The 16,178-nt window shown below is 42.9% G+C and overlaps 1 protein-coding gene across 1 annotated transcript; it reads right to left on the reverse strand.

The window, feature by feature from the left end:
* Positions 1-278: 278 nt before the first annotated feature.
* Positions 279-10,737, reverse strand: MPV17L (MPV17 mitochondrial inner membrane protein like). The gene is made up of 4 exons (XM_090276976.1): positions 10,361-10,737; positions 6,958-7,028; positions 703-732; positions 279-527 (listed from the first exon to the last, which is right to left on the reverse strand). Exons 1-4 carry the CDS (start codon positions 10,668-10,670, stop codon positions 348-350), a joined length of 591 nt encoding a protein of 196 aa, XP_090133102.1. The 5' UTR covers positions 10,671-10,737; the 3' UTR covers positions 279-347.
* Positions 10,738-16,178: the final 5,441 nt, after the last annotated feature.

The raw sequence follows: 16,178 nt of genomic DNA on the forward strand, positions 1-16,178 counted from the left end.
AATTACAAAATGTCATTTACCACTGTTATTGGTATTTGCCAAAGTACTGAAGAAGTGAGGTTGGGTGGGGGAGAGAAATTGGGAGAAAAGGGGACAACTGTAATTGAAAAACCAAAAAAAAAAAAAAAAAGAAGTGAAAGCATTAGAGAAGCAATACTTTCAGGCTAGAATGAGGAAAAAAGGTTTGGATAAAATTTAAAGTACTTATTGATCATTAAGAAACAAGTGGATCTATGGAATAGTAATTCTTCCAAATGGCACACATAACTGCAGGTGAGTATTTTATCAGCAGGCAATTTACTGCATTTAAGGAAAATTATTGTCCCTTTCAGGGAATCCTTGATTTCTCATTTCTCTGGGGGACTTTCAACTTTGGTGGCCTCCTTTAGATGAAGGAAGGCAAAGGCTGACTTCAATGTGCCGTCGCCACTCTGTTGTGAGTAGCAAAGGAAGGTGAACCACAGAAAACCGTAGAGTCCAGTGTAAGCTGTTCTCCACTGAATAGGAACAAGGCTAAAGTTGGTCAGCTGTAACAGAAAGAGAGAGTATGTTAGGACTCCATATAAATGAAAGCCAGGAGTTATCATTCTGACTGGTTTAAAACTCACCTGTATGGGAGTATTTGAGGCCTTGCTCCCAAGCATATGTTGTCAGTTTGGCTCAAATAAACTCTTATAAAAAAAAATTTTTTTTTAAACTCACCTGTACAAAAGGCCAGTACATCAGACCACTCTGGAATTTAAAAAAAAAACAAACAAAAAAAACCCTTTATTAAAAGGCCTTTTAATCACACAAAACAATCCCACAGTTAATTCTATGAAAGATTAAGAAATACCAGGCAGATAGAATGTGAAGGTGATATTATATGTCAGACTAAACCGATTAAATAAATAAGAGGGTGGAAAGAAAAGCTGTTAGATACAAGACTCACTACCTGATCCTAGACTGAATCCTGAACTGGAAGGAAAAGAAATACTGAAAGGCCATTTAGACAGTCAACTGACAAAAATGGAATACGGGTAGTAGATGACATAAAAGTATTATTATCACTGTTAAATTTATTGAAGTTGATAACTATGCTGTGATTATGTGAGAACATCTTTTAAACAGACTTTTTCTTTTTTTTGAGAGGGAAAGGGAGGGAGAAAAAGAGGGAGAGAAACATCAATGTGAGAGAGAAATATTGATTGGCTGCTTCTTGTACCCACCCTGACCAGGGACCAAATCTGCAACCCAGGTCCATGCCCTGACCAGGAATCGAACTGGTGATCCTTCATTCTGTGGGACAATGCCCAACCAACTGAGCCACACTAGTAAGAGCTGAACTTCTTCATTTTTGGAAAATAGATACTGAAGTATCTGGGGTACATGGTAATTCTTTGTGTAAATTAGACCAAACAACTCAGAAAAACAGATAGAAAGATGAATGGATCACTAGAGCAAGCAAATAATAAGTGGGGCAAAATGCTAATAGGTGAATTTGAGTAAAGGCTATATGGATTTTTTTTTTCACATAAGTGATTCTTCCATCTGTGAGAAGTTCAACAAGGCAATTCTGAAGGTTAGGAGACTTTATAATGGGCATAGGTAGTAAGGGAAGGCTTCCTTAGATCCTCGCCCAGTGGCTCGGTTGGAGTGCCATCCCACACACCAAAAGGTTACAGGTTTCATCCCTGGTCAAGGCATGCATGGGAGGCAACCAATCAATGTTTCTCTCTCTCTCTCTCTCTCTCTCTCTCTCATTCTTTCTCCCTTCCTCTCTCTAATATCAGTGGACATATCCTTGGATGAGGGTTTTTTTTTTAAGTCTTCCTTAGGAAATGATGTATAAGCTGAGGTAGGAAGGAAGGGGAGGTGTGAGTCTGAGGGAAGGCTGGGCTGGGAAGAGGCTGCCATGTTCCAGGAACTGAAAAAATTCAAGAGCAGTTGAGGCATGGAGCGGGGAGAGGTAGACATGAGATGAGGTTGAGTCAGGAGCCTATGGGTGGACAGAACTACCTCTCAGACGACAAGTTCCTGGACCCCTGGAGTGACCTCTCAGACATAAATGTTTTTGTTTTTTTTAAATAATTTATTTGTTTGTTTATTTATTTTATTTTTAGAGAGAGGGGAAAGGAGAAAGAGAGGGAGAGAAACATCACTGTGTGGTTGCCTCTCACTCACACCCCCAACTGGGCACCTGACATGCAACCTAGTCATGTGCCCTGACTGGGAATCAAACCAGCGACACTTGGCTCGCAGGCCAACGCTCAACCCACTGAGCCACAGCAGCCCGGGCTTTCAGACATAAATGTTTTGATGAGCATTTCGCATGGCGTATCAAAGCAAACGAAGGTGGTGTTAACTTCCCATCAAATATTTGAGGGGCAAGTTCTCATTTTACAGGCAGGTCTCTTCCTCCAGACAGTGAACTTCTGCCAGGAGGGAGTTCAAGTTCATTTCCAAATCCTCAGCACTGGCCACAGCATTGGAGTTGGTACATAGTATATGCTGTCAAAGACTCACACAAGATTCTGCAGAGAAGCCAGGAAAAGGCCAGCCAAGGCCCAGGGTATCCAGATCTGGACAAGAAGCACTGTAGGCTCCACATTTCTATTAGTGCCATCGGTAGAACCTCTAGGATAAGTTGTCAAAGGAAGACCAGAGATTCTGGTGACTGGAACAGAGAACCTCCCTCTTCTGAGAGACTGAGCTCCCCACATACAGACATGACCTGGCTCACCATTCAGTCCACCCATATGGGTGTTCTTTGAACTGTTCTTATTACTTTTCTGTAATTTTGAAATTATTCCATATTAAAGTATTTTGAAACTACATACAAGAAAATAATGTAATGTCAGATATATTTCTAAAAGATAATATATCTGAACCACCATGTTGCAGCTAGTAAAAGGACAAATTGCATGCCGTCTGTGCAAAATAAAACAAAAACAAACAAACAAAAAAACACACACAAAAAAGGATTCTGGCCAAAATGCAGGTGTAGGTAGACACACTTCACCTCCTCGCACAACCATAAGAAGGATCATGACTAACTTCAAAAATAAAAAGAACTGCCAGAAAATTGAACTGCACAGAATTCCAACAACCAAGGATTTAAAGAAGAAATATTCATCCAGTCAGGTAGGAGGGGCAGAAATGTGGAGCTGGGGCAGAAAGGATGTGGTGTGGCGGCGGCAGGGTGGTGGCAAGGCAGTGGCAGCAACAAGGCAGTGGCAGCAGCTGGTGGAATAGGTGGTCCCACATTCACATGTGGTAGACACCTAGAAAACAATCCCAGTCCTAGGCTAGACCATGCAGCCCAGGGTTCAGCACCAGGAAAATAAAGCCTCATAGCTTCTAACTATGAAAACCAGTGGGGGCTGGGGCAGTGTTAGAAACTGCCCATCTCTCAAGAGAGTTCATTTAGAGGGTCCCCACAGTCCTAGATTGAATGCAAACCCAGCCACTCTGGGAACCACCATCAGGGCAACAGCTAGAGGGCCACCAGTAGGTGAAGTGACTGGAAAAAGGGCAAGTGTCAAGCAAGTAGCATTGTTCCCTGTCTGACCAATCCCCTACACACAGCACCACAAAGCAGTGACACAGGTTGCCCTGCAAGACAAATACCTAAGGCTCCACCCTTTACAATGTGAACAGGTGCACCAAGACAAGGAGTCAAAACAGCTCAACCTAATACACAGAAACAAACACAGGGAGGCTGTCAAATTGAGGAGACAAAGAAAAATGGCCTAAATGAAAGAACAGCTCAAAAATCCAGAAATAGAGCTACGCAAAGTGGAGATAGCCAACCTATCAGATGTAGAGTTCAATACACTGGTGATAAGGATGCTCAGAGAACTCACTGGGTAGGGCAAACACATAGGGGAGAAACGAAGGCTACACTAAGTGATATTAAAGGAAACATTAGGGAACCATCAGTGGAAGGGAGGAAGTCGGGATTCAAATCAACCATTTGGAGCATAAGGAAGAAATAAACAGTCAACTGATACAGAATGAAGAAACAAGAATTTTAAAAAACAAGGAGAGAATAATAAGGCTCTGGGACATCTCCAAAAGGGCCAACATCCAAATCATAGGGATGCCAGAAGGAAAAGAGAAAGAGCAAGAATTTGAAAACTTATGTGAAAAAATAATGAAGGAAAACTTCCCCAATTTGGCAAAGAAAACAGACATACAAGTCCAGGAAGCACAGAGAATCTGAAACAAGCCAGACCCAAAGAGGACCACACCAAGACACATCATAATTAAAATGTCAACGTTTCAGAATAAAGAGAGAATCTTAAAAGCAGCAAGAGAAAAGCAGAGAGTTACCTACAAAGGAGTTCCCATAAGACTATCAGCTGATTTCTCAAAAGAAACTTTTGTAGTCAAGAAGGGACTCACAAGAAGTATTCAATGTGATGAAAAGCAAGGACCTACAACCAAGATTACTCTATCCAGCAAAGCTATCATTAGGAATGGAAGGGCAGATAAAGTGCTTCCCAGACAAGGTAAAGCTAAATAATTCATAATCACCAAGCCATTATTATATGAAATGTTAAAGGGACCTATTTAAGAAAAAGAAGATCCAAACTATGAACACTAAAATGACAACAAATTCACAACAATTAACAACTGAATCTAAAAAACAAAAACAAAGACAACCTAAGCAAACAACTAGAACAGGAACAGAATCATAGGTATGGAGATCATTTGGAGGGTTAACAGCTGGGAGGGGGAAGGGGGAGAATGGGGGAAAAGGTACAGAGTTAAGAAGTATAATTGGTAAGTACAAAATAGACAGGGAGATGTTAAGAATAGTAAAGAAAATGGGGAAGCCAAAGAAATTATATGCACAACCCATGGACATGACTAAGGGGGTGGGGGGATGGTGGAGGAAACGTGGGTACCTGGCAGAGGGGGGCAAAAGGAAAAAAGTGGGACAACTGTAACAGCATAATCAATAAAATACAGTTTTCCCTCACTTGTTGCGGGTATTGCATTCCAGACCCACCCCCCCCGCCCACAAACTAGGAAGCTTACATTTATTCTACACTCTTAAACCTAGGTAACTTTAACAACATACGTATACAGTACCGCAAAATCCCACAATATAGCGAAAAATCCGTGATAAATAATTAAATATAATACTTTTAAAAATCCCGCGATACAGTGAGGCTGCGATAAGTGAACCACAATATAGAGAGGGACTACTGTATATTTTTAAAAAACCACAAAAGAACAAAAAGCTCAAGTACTATTTACATGTAAACAAATAAACTAGAGATATCCTTCCCACCTTCATCAGAAGAACTTGGATTGGACAGGGGGTTAATTCCTTAGCAACGAAGAACCAGTTCTATCTACTCTCCCACATCCCCTGGGCTATGAGTCTTTTGGGTGCTTATTTTCTCTGTGCTCTTAGCTTCATTGATCAAGCTTCAATCAAAAGCCTAGTTTTAACCCAATTTCTTCCATATTTAATATGTCTAGCTCTCAGCTCTCCTCTGTGCATCTGGAAATCTCCCTCTGACTACCTTAAAGGCATCTGGAATTCAACATTTCCCATTCTGAACTCAGCTATCTTGTTTCTCAAACTGGCTCACTGTCCTCTATGTCCTGTCTCAAGTCATAAACCTGTGAGTCATCCTAGATATATTCTTGCCCATACCCCAATTTCCAATTATCCAGACCTACCAATTTTACCTCCTTCTCATGTTATTTCTATTCTCACTTCTTCATTAATTCTTATGTAAACTCCATTACAATAGCTCCTTACTTGGTTTCTCTTGCCCCTACTATTACCAGAGTTCAAGATCTTTGGCATGGCATTCAACACACAATAAAGGTAACCTGTATGTCTTTGTCAAGGGAAGAGAATCTGAAACACCTGCAAATCCCTGCCTTAAGTCCCTTTCTTTCATAATTCTGTTTGCTTGCTGTTTTTATAAATGTTTCATGTACATATCTCCATAGGATCTATGGCATCATGGGAAAACTTGTTCCTTTTTCCCAAATAAAACAGAAGAAAATCACATTTGGATGTCACTATGTGCCCACAACTTCTGCCCTAAAAGAAGTAACGAGAGTCCTGCATACTCTTTCCCCGCTGAGAGAAGAAGGAACTGTCCTTGAGCATAGGAGCTCAGGGAAAGTATGTGGCCTTGATCTTCCCTGTCATCTGAGTCCAGCCAGCAAGTGGATGATGCTTGTTCTGGGACTTGGTATCATTCACTAGAAGATGCTAGCTCTGAGTGCAGGCAATTCCTAGGTGTGGCTTGGCACTGCTCTTTCTAAGAAATTAAGTAGGTGTGAAGTCCTAGGCCAGTCTGTATATATTCTGTAATCCTGAAAATTGACCTCATTGTAATTAATAGAATCAAACATGCTCTAGGCCAGAGGTGGAAAGCATCCCTGATTTTGCCAAGTCTTAAGAACCCTGCTCAACAACTCTTCATTGAATTAATTAATAAATATTAGTCAGACTGGATTGTGTACATTTGTATTGAGCAAATAGTACAGCAAGTGACTTGCTTCAAGCCTAGACATAACCCTGGAACTTTCTCTTTAAATACCTTTATAATGTTAAGAAGATTCCTTCCATACGGACTCAGCAGAATGCAGCCTGGAAACCTTGACTCTGAATCTGGGAATGATCCCATTCACATTCTATCCTTTTTGCAATAACCTCTTTGGTTCTGAAATTCGCTAAATTATAATCACTAGTAACAGCAAGTATAAGAATGTCACAAATCACTGTGAGCACTGACTACAATTCAGAGACACTCATGTATAGACCCTCTTAAAGTTTCTTTTTAGTCACATCAAAATATAAGATGTCTCTGTCAAAATATTGTATCCTTGCTTCAACCAACTGTAGCCCTAGTTTAAGAATATTTTTATTAAAATGTATATAATGTGTAAAATGTACAAAAACATTTTGAAAGTGGTTTCACTTTCAAAAGTCTGTCTTACCTTATATGTATTCCAGAATTTCTGTTTCAGATCTAAAAATATGTCATCCTTTCCCTGGAGGATACTCATACCTATTTCCAAAAACACACACCAAAAGAATGTTAAAAGATTCAGTAGGAAGAATACTGGGTAACAGTTCAAGTTTCCTATTTCAATATGAAAAGTAACCACCAGTATCCCTCACTCAATATGCCTCTTTTCTGACTCAACACAGAAAACAGAATATAACATCATTCTAAAACTAAGTATTTTTTTATACTCACCCGATGGTATGTTTTATTGCTTTTAGAGAGAGAGGAAGGGGGAGAGAGAAGTATTGATGTGAGAGAAAAACATCAATCATTTGCCTCCCATACATACCCCAACCAGGGATCAAACCAGAAACATGTGCCTTGACCAGGAATCAAACCCATAAACTTTTGGTTATGGGACGACACTCCAACCAACTGAGCCACCCAGCAAGGGCTAAAACTAGATAAATTTTTAAAGGAATGGTAAATATTAAGTGAGAATAGTAGCATATAAAAGTTATAGGGGATACCCTGGCCAGTGTGGTTCAGCTGGTTGGGAAGTCATCCAAAAGGCTATGGGTTCAATTCCTGGTCAGGGCACATACCTAGGTTGCAGGAGAGCATATTGGAGGCAACAAATTGATGCGTCTCTCTCACATCAGTGCTTCTCTCTCTCCCTTCCTATCTCCCTTCCTCTCTCTAAAAGCAATGAAAAAAATGTCCTCGGTTGAGAATTTTTTAAAAAGATTATAGGGGACTGATTATTTAAAAAACAGAAAACAAAAAAGTAAGAGAATTCACAAAAACAGCAGTGTTAGAATAGTGAGACTATTGGTGACTTCTTCTCTCCCTTTCACACTTTTTGTGAAATGCTTAAATTTTTAAAAACTTAATTACCTTTTAAAAAAAAAGGGCTGATGGACCCTGGGTATTCCAACAACTACAAATTCCCCTCTAAAGAAAGAGGCTTTTTAATCAAAATTGGAAAGCAGAACACCAATTCAGCCTTCCTAAAAACATTTTGAAAACTTTAATGTTCAACAACCCTGAAAAGAAATTCAGGGAGTAAGGACAAAATCCTCGTGTTCTAGGAAGGGTGCAAAAATGAGTGTTTTAAAAATTCTCCTGCAGCCCTGGTTGGGTGGCTCAGCTGGTTGGAGCATTATTCCATACACCAAATGGTTGCAGGCTCAATTCCCAGTCAGGGCACATATCTAGGTTGTGGGTTGGGGTGCACACAGGAGGCAACCAATCGATATTTCTCTCTCACATATATGTTTCTCTCTCTCTCTCTCTCTCTCTCTCTGTGTGTGTGTGTGTGTGTGTGTGTGTGTGTCTGTCTCTCTCTCTTAAATCAATAAACATATTCTGGAGTGAGGATTTTTTTTTTTTTTAAATCTCCCCCAAGCCCCAATAGTAGGAAAGGGAAATAAAATCTTTTTTAGTCTGTGCAGGAGATTCTTAGAACAGGACTCTCAGAAAACCCAGCCAGAATATTGGTAATACCTCGTCCCACTTACCCAGCACTAATTAAGTGCTAAGCACTTTAGGTGCATTATTTCATTCAACCCTCCTAACTTTTGACCTTCCTAACCCTCAGCTTGAGGATAGGAGAGTTTCATAGAAGGAAAAGAGTTCAGGGAGGTTAACAGTGGTCCAAGACCAACCCAGGTGTGGATTCCAAGCTAGATCTCTTAATCACTACTCCAGCTTTCCAAGACACAAAGGATCATTAGATACAGGCAGTTTTCCAAGTTGGAAGTGCCTCCAACAGGTCCCACCTTCCCTCTTCATTTTAACAGGAGAGGAGGGAAACTGGGTCAGAAATCTGAAAAGCAAAACAAAGAAGTAGATAGGACTCTATTTCAGGAGCCTCAGGCCTGAACCGTAGGCCTCCCCAAGCCCTATTACTTAAGCGTTTTTCGGTTTCAGGCATACTGACATCATTCATTGAGACTGAGAACATGGCATGAATTGTGTTGTCTTGGGGCAAGTCACTTAAACCCCTTTGAGCCTCTGTTTCTTCATCTGTAACGTGGGAATAATAAGAGTACCTGCCTCACTGGGTTGTTTGAGGATTAAATGAGAATCTGATTCCCAAACTCCTAGCCCCCATCTTCTAACCCCTTCACCGGTGTACAAGGCTACTGGTAACAGGCCAGAAGAACCAATTTGCAAATCTGGACAGGAAGTCACTCCCTGGGAACAGACACATATCTGACAAACCAGGGATCCCTGCTCTCAGGTTATCCATTCCCCTGACCTCAATGACCCCGTGGGCCATGTAGTTGGCTGAGACATCAAGCCATCCTGTCTTTCTGGTTTTCTGCAGGGATTTGTGAGAAAAGGACAGAATCTGCACACACACACCCCCCTTAAGATCTATGGGGCTGTATAGGCTTCTCCAAGGAGGTAATTTGACCATCTAAACCCAGTTTAGAAAGCATCTATAGCCACTGACAAGAAGACCTGCTTGAGGTGATCTGTGATCCCCAGTGCCAAGGCCAGGCCCAAGATTCAGATTTTCTTAGAGTATGGGTTCCCCTCCCCAGCCCACTCTCTTCCAGGCTACAGAAATTGAAGACGATGGAAGCCACAGAGCCCTTTCCATTATTTTTGGTATTTAGGGCCCTGAGCAAGATTTCCCCAAGTCAGGCCCTCAGATCATGAGTTTTCCAAGGAGGGAGCTCCCAGGACACTCATGGACTCACTGTGGCAGGGTCCCCTCACATCTTCTGTGGCTTTTGATGTGGGATGGGCCCCTTATTCCACAGGAAGATCTCACCAAAGTAGGTATAGGGCCCTGTGCATGAATTTTCTGGGGAATCTGGCCAGCTCTCAGGTTCCACCCACAATGGCCCCATGGTGCTGAGTCCCTTCACATTTTGTCAACCAGTGACAAGGAGACCTTGTGGATTTTCCCTTGAGTAAGATGGCTAACCCACAACTAGGTCAGCGGGGGTTGCAGCTGCTATGACAGTCTCCTGGACATTTTTCAGGGGGAAATGGACCCCAGACCCACCATCCCCCATCCCAACCTAGGCCCCACACCCCATGCCTCACACCCCCTGTAGTCTCCAGCCTTGGAATACACACCACCCTGGAGTCCCAACTGTAATCCTAGCCTCCTTAATCCCTGGCCCACAGGACGTTGGTCCCCTAATCCCTGGCCTCTCCAGCCATCTCCCAATTTCTCCTCAGCCCTCTTAATCCCAGGTCCCCAGACTTCCTGGCCCATGTACCTTCACCTCCAGCCCCCTCGCGACTCTGAACACCGACCCTCCCCCTCCAATCAAGGCTTACATACCCAGTCCCAGCCCCTGCTTCAATTCCCTCAATCCTGGCCCCTGGCCCCCAGCACAGGCACCCTGAATGGAGCCCAGGCACCTCACCGGTGTAGAAAGCAGAGATGGCCACCGGCGCGCCCACTGCTTGGTCACACAGGACCTTGGTCAGGATGGCGCGCGGCGTGCGGCCAGGCATCGCGCGCTCCAGCAGGCGCTGCCACACGTAGTTGTAGTTGGCGTGGAAGACCACGGCCACGGTAGCCACGCACCGCGTCTGCCGCCAGTCGGCCGGGCCACCGCTCAGCCGCTGCTGCAGCGCGTCGCCGGCCGAGCAGAGCGCACCGTAAAGCAGCACGTTCGAGAGCCACGGGTAGCGCCGGGCTGCGCGGGGCAGCGCCCACCACCAGCTCGCCATGGCTCTCGGTGGGCGCCCGCCTGCGATCGCCCCGGTGCGATCGCCGCCGCCCCCGCACTCCCGACTCCTCCTTCCGCCACCTGCACCTGCCTCCTCCAGATGCACGAGAGCGATTGGGCGGCCCACACACACCCAATCCGTGCCATCCAATCCCGTGGCCACTAGCCATTGTGCCGGCTGAGCATTTGAAATGAGGCTGGTCTCCAGAACTCTTAATTTATTTACAAGAAATGTCCAGAACAGGAAAAGCCGTGAAGGCAGAAAGTAGAGTAGTGGTTATCAAGGGTTGGGGGATGGGGTGGGGGTTGGAGAAGCGGTGCTAGGTGACGGCAAATTGGGTGTGGGGTTCTTTTGGGGGGTGATGAAAATGTTCTATAATTAGATAGTGGTGATGGTTGCACAGAAAAGCATTAAATACACTTTAAAATGTTGAATTTTATGGTATGTGAATTATATCTTCCCCCAAAAAGAGGTTTATTTGGGGGGTGTGGACAGAATGGATACCAAAACTCAGTTACCAAGATGGCAGTGTGTTTTAAATGTTTACGTGAAAAGAATTCACAATTTCAACACACCCAATACACTTTGTAGACAAATTGAAACTTTAAATTTTGAGGCCTTTTATGAATATGACTCCTTGAATATTGCCTCCCAATATATATGCTGAGCTTCCAGGCACTGTCCCAGAAGCAGGGGGTCATTGGAAACCCAAACAGCCAATATAATCTCTAACCTCATGGAACTCAGTTTTCTCCTTGCTTCCCCCTCCTCCTTTTTTTCTTCCTTCACTGTAACCTCCAATCCCATTCTCATTTTCTCTTTCTCTGTCTCTCCCCTTTGTTTACCTTATTTTAATTTTTAAATTATTATTTTGAAATAAATCCAGAAATTTTAAAAATTGCAAAAAATAGTAGAGAGTTCCCATATAATCTTCACCGAATTTTCCCCAAATATTAATATCTTTTTTTTTTTTTAGAGAGAGGGGAAGGGAGGAAGAGGAAGAGAAGCATCAATGTGTGGTTGCCTCTTGAGTGCCTCCAACTGGAAACCTGGCTGGCAACCCAGGGATGTGCCCTGACTGGGAATCTAACCCCCAATCCTTTGGTTCCCAGGCAGGCGCTCAATCCACTGAGCCACACCAGCCAGGGCCAAAAATTGCTGTCTTACATAACTACTGCTGAGGAGGGGAGGGGGAGGGTTGGAGACTACACATTCCACTACCCTCAAGGATCTTTTGGCTGGTCTAATAGATAGACATGAGACAGATTGGCAAGAGAAAAGAACCAAATTTAATACATACCTATGTACGGAAACCTCACATGTATGAGAGAGTCAGAGACCCCCATATGTACAAGGGGTTCAGATATAGAAAAGGGGTTTTAGTTACATAAGATATCCTGAGCTAGGGATGACATAATACACCTGTGGCTTCAGAAGGTCATTGCAAGTAGAGCACATATTCAGTAATTAGTAATTTACCCTGCCATACAGGTAAGTCAAAAAGTTTCTCTGATCATTTATTATGGGAAAAGCCTCTAATTCAAGTTCTTCTAGGTAGTCAAGGGAGAAGCAAAAGTTTCCTTTAGCTCAAAACAATCCCCATACCAGAGAGGCACATCTTGGGGTGACTCTTTCTGAACCCCCACAGTACAGAGTTCCCATATTCTCTTCACCCAAGCCTCCCCAAATATTGACATCTTACATAACCATGGTACAATTATCAAACAAGAAAATAAGAACCAAGGTAATACTATTAGGTAACCTACATACCTTATTAAAATTATTGCCAGTTGTTCCACTAAAGTCCTTTTTCTAACCTGGTATCCAAAACCAAATCACTTTCATTGCATTCAATTGTTGCATACTGCCTTATTCTCCAATCTGGGCACTAATCAGTTATTTTGTAGGCTGTTCCTTCATTTGTCAACCCCATTGTTATAGGCTGAATTGTGTCTCCTCAAAAAATCCATATGCTGAAGCTTTAACTCCCAGGTGACTATTTGGAGATAGGGCCTTAAAGAGGTGATTGAGTTAAAAAGGAGGCCCTTCGGATAGGCCCTAATCCACCCTGACTGGTCTCTTTAGAAGAGGAACTTTGGACACACAGAGACACCCGGGCAGAGCATGGACAGAAGAAAGATCATGTGAGGACACAGTGGGGAGGGGGACGTCTGCAAGCCAGGGAGCAAGGCCTCAGAAAAAAAAAACAATTCAGCTGACACCTAGACCTTGGACTTCTAGCCTCCGAAACTGCGAGAGAATAACTTGTATTTTTTTAACCTACCTAGTCTGTGGTATCTTGTTCAGGCAGTCCTAGCCAACTAACACACCCACTCTCTTCAATTCCTGGGAATCTGCTAATTTCTGTGTTCTGTGACCCTTTCTACCTATTTCCATCCATTTCTATCCCTCCCCTCTCTTTGTCCTTGCTAATACTAGTTCCAAGCAAATCTTTCCCAGCTAGGCAGGCTCCTAGCTCACCAAAGCATCTTTGTTTATTACTTATATTCTCCCTATATTATTTTCTTATTGCTACTATAACAAGTTACCACAAATTTAGTGACTTAAAACAACATAAACATTGTCTTAGAGTGTTAGAAGTCAGAGTTCTGAAACGAGTCCACAAGGCTGCATTCCCTCTGGAAGCCTTGGAGGAGAATCCTTTTCCTTGCCTTTCCAGCTTCTAGAGGTCCCTGCAATGCATAAAAGCCCCTGTCAACTGAAAAATAATATCGATTAAGTGTTTCATTGCCAAAAGGATTTATTTGGGAAACAAAGAAAAAGGTTGTGCCCTGGCTGGTGTGGCTCAGTGAATTGAGCATTGGCCTGCGAACCAAAGGGTTGCCAGTTTGATTCCCAGTCAGTGCACATGCCTGGGTTGCAGGCCAGGTCCCCAGTTGGGGGCGTGTGAGGGGCAACCCCACATTGATGTTTCTCTCCCTCTCTTCCTCTCTCTCTCTAAAAATAAATAAATAAAATCTTAAATAAAAAAATAAAAAGAATTCACATGGAAATATATTCTTTAAAAAAAGAAAACGAAACAAAAAGGTTGCCCAGTGCTTACAGACACGACAAGCCATGTGTACACACTGCAAGGTGTACCAAGATTGAGAAATATATATAGAAGTGAAAAGGAAGTTAAGTGGAGGGACAGTTACAACTGTAGAGATTTACTGTAAGCAATGAGTTCTTCCTGTAGAATGATAGAGTGTAAGAACTCCTCCCATAAGCCCTAGCTCCTCCCATAGGCCATGTTAGCTTAAATTCTCAGTTGTAAATCTTTGTTACCCCTTTCTCTATCTTTAAAGTCAGGGGCATAGCATCTTCCCCACTAAGCAGACTCCTAGCTCACCAAAGCGTGTTTGTTTATTACCTTTATCCAGCTTGTATTATTTTCTTATTAGCCCCTGGCTGGTTCGGCTCAGTGGATTGAGCGTCGGCCTGCGAGCTAAGTGTCGCTGGTTCGATCTTCCAGTCAGGGCACATCAGAGAAGGAAAACTCTGACTCCAAAAAACCTCCGCTGCCTTGCGGCATACCTCTTCAGGGGAAAGGCTAAGGGAGTAAACCCCGACAGAAAATCCGGAGACGGAGTCCCTAAGGCGGTTTGACGTTGTAGTCAACACCGGCAACTCCTGCGGCGCACCTGAAGCCAAGCTGTATTGACTCCGTCTTTCCCTTGGACCCTTCAGCTGCGAAGTGAGGGGGGGTCTGCTGCATGGGCAACAGCAGACCCTCCATATCACCCTGCCCAGGCTCTGTAGCTTCAGCTTCACTGGAGAGGACACTCTAGCGTCATCGCAAGATGTCGATTCAACACGGGAGGAGACAGATACCGTGTCACTCCCGAGTCGGACTGCACAGCCATTCTCGGCGGTGCAGATAGACTCTTAAGAAGCTACACCATCGTCTCTCGAGACGGACGGCTGCCGACGATTATTTTCTTACTACTGCTATAACAAGGTACCACAAACTTAGTGGCTTAAAACTAAATGTAGTCAAGGTAAATTTTTTCAAAACAACATACATCTTCCTTCCCCAAATTTCATGTATAAAAGAGCCCGTCAACTCCAGAAGAGCGAATAAGTTTGTTCCTTCCCTCTAGCCCTCTGCTGTTGGTGGTTCCAACTGCATGTCCCAGGACCTGGTCCTATTCTGACTAACATTTGGCTCAATAATCTCTTTCTCTCAGAAAAGCTTTCAATCATGAAGGTTTTTATTTAATACTGTAAACTTATCTCTTCTTACAAGCAATAAAAAAATAAAAACAATCTATTACTCAAGCAAACACTAAAGAACACACATGGCCTTCAAATAAGAGGAGATGCTCTAAGATAAATGAATTCATTACATTGATGCTTCATCATCTGCCTGCGCAAGCTGTGATTCAGAGCTCTCCAGCAATCGTGAGGCAAGACATCCGTGTGACATTAATATCTCTGAACAGTGGGGGATAACTGGAGTACAGAGGGCTGTGTTAAAATGTAAAAAAGGAGTTTTGTTCAGAACTCAGTGCTGATGTGGGCACTGGACTTCAATTTACAATGAAGGATCACATTTAAAATACATTAAAATGATCACAATGAAGCTTATTGTAAATATTATTATTTCATTTCATTTAAAAGAATCAGGACTTAATAAGAACCACCAGCGGGCATGTTGTCTAAAATCTTCTAACTTCCCTTGCTAATACTGAAACGTCTACCGACAAACAAAAGACTACTATGCTTTTTAAAAAGCTCAAAGACCAGCTGGTTTGTTTTCCAATGGATAGATGAAGCTATCAGCTAAGGCCACTGCCTCCAAAAAGGTCATTGAAGGTCTTTGAACCTCTTCAACACCAGCTCTGAGACATGAGTTGTATGTGTGGGTTTGGGCACAGAGCAGGAATTTGAAGTGATTGTCTTTCTCCATTTTACCTGAAATAAGGTTTGAGGGATCTGGCAAAGAAACCTTACCTAATCTTCCTTCTTTCATGATTTCATCACCCACTCACCCCTTTGTTCCCGAGCCCTTCATTCTTAATTTCTCCAGCAGTCATTAGATGGAAGGGAATGCTTTGATTTGAAGCCAGGTGCACCCAGCAGCCACAAGATCTTTGCTTAGACTGTGGCTACAAAGCAATAAAAATAGATACGCTTTATGCAAATTTTCTTTAAAATTATTTGCACTGGGATGGGTGTGGGTGGGTGGGCTTGAAATTATGGGAATAGGGTTAGTAGGCACCAGCACTGCTCCCTCTTTATCTGAATGACCCTCAAGCATCATTCTAAGTACTGTCTAGTGTTCCTAAGTGCAAGAAGGCTATGAGGTGCCTTATGGAGAAAATACCTGTGTTAGGTATTTTCTTTTCTCTGTCTGGGAGAAAGAAAAGGTGGTGTTTTAGCTGGGGAAGATGGTCAGAAGGGAAGGTCAGAAAAAAGAGGATATAAAGGCCTGCTTCCCACAGAGCCTTCATTTCTTCTTTTAGCAGAGATGCTATTAAGAAATTCTGTCATGAAATTGTTGCA

The sequence above is a fragment of the Furipterus horrens genome, unplaced genomic scaffold, assembly GCF_987537825.1.
Source record: "Furipterus horrens unplaced genomic scaffold, mFurHor1.1.pri manual_scaffold_5, whole genome shotgun sequence".
Taxonomy (NCBI): domain Eukaryota; kingdom Metazoa; phylum Chordata; class Mammalia; order Chiroptera; family Furipteridae; genus Furipterus; species Furipterus horrens.

Excerpts from the sequence above, each read along its gene's own strand:
- MPV17L (XM_090276976.1), bottom strand. The coding sequence starts at position 10,670 with ATGGCGAGCTGGTGGTGGGCGCTGCCCCGCGCAGCCCGGCGCTACCCG. Across the intron at positions 733-6,957 it reads AATTCTGGAATACATATAAG|AGTGGTCTGATGTACTGGCC; the intron begins GTAAGACAGACT and ends TTTAAATTCCAG. Across the intron at positions 528-702 it reads TGTACTGGCCTTTTGTACAG|CTGACCAACTTTAGCCTTGT; the intron begins GTGAGTTTAAAA and ends TTTCTGTTACAG.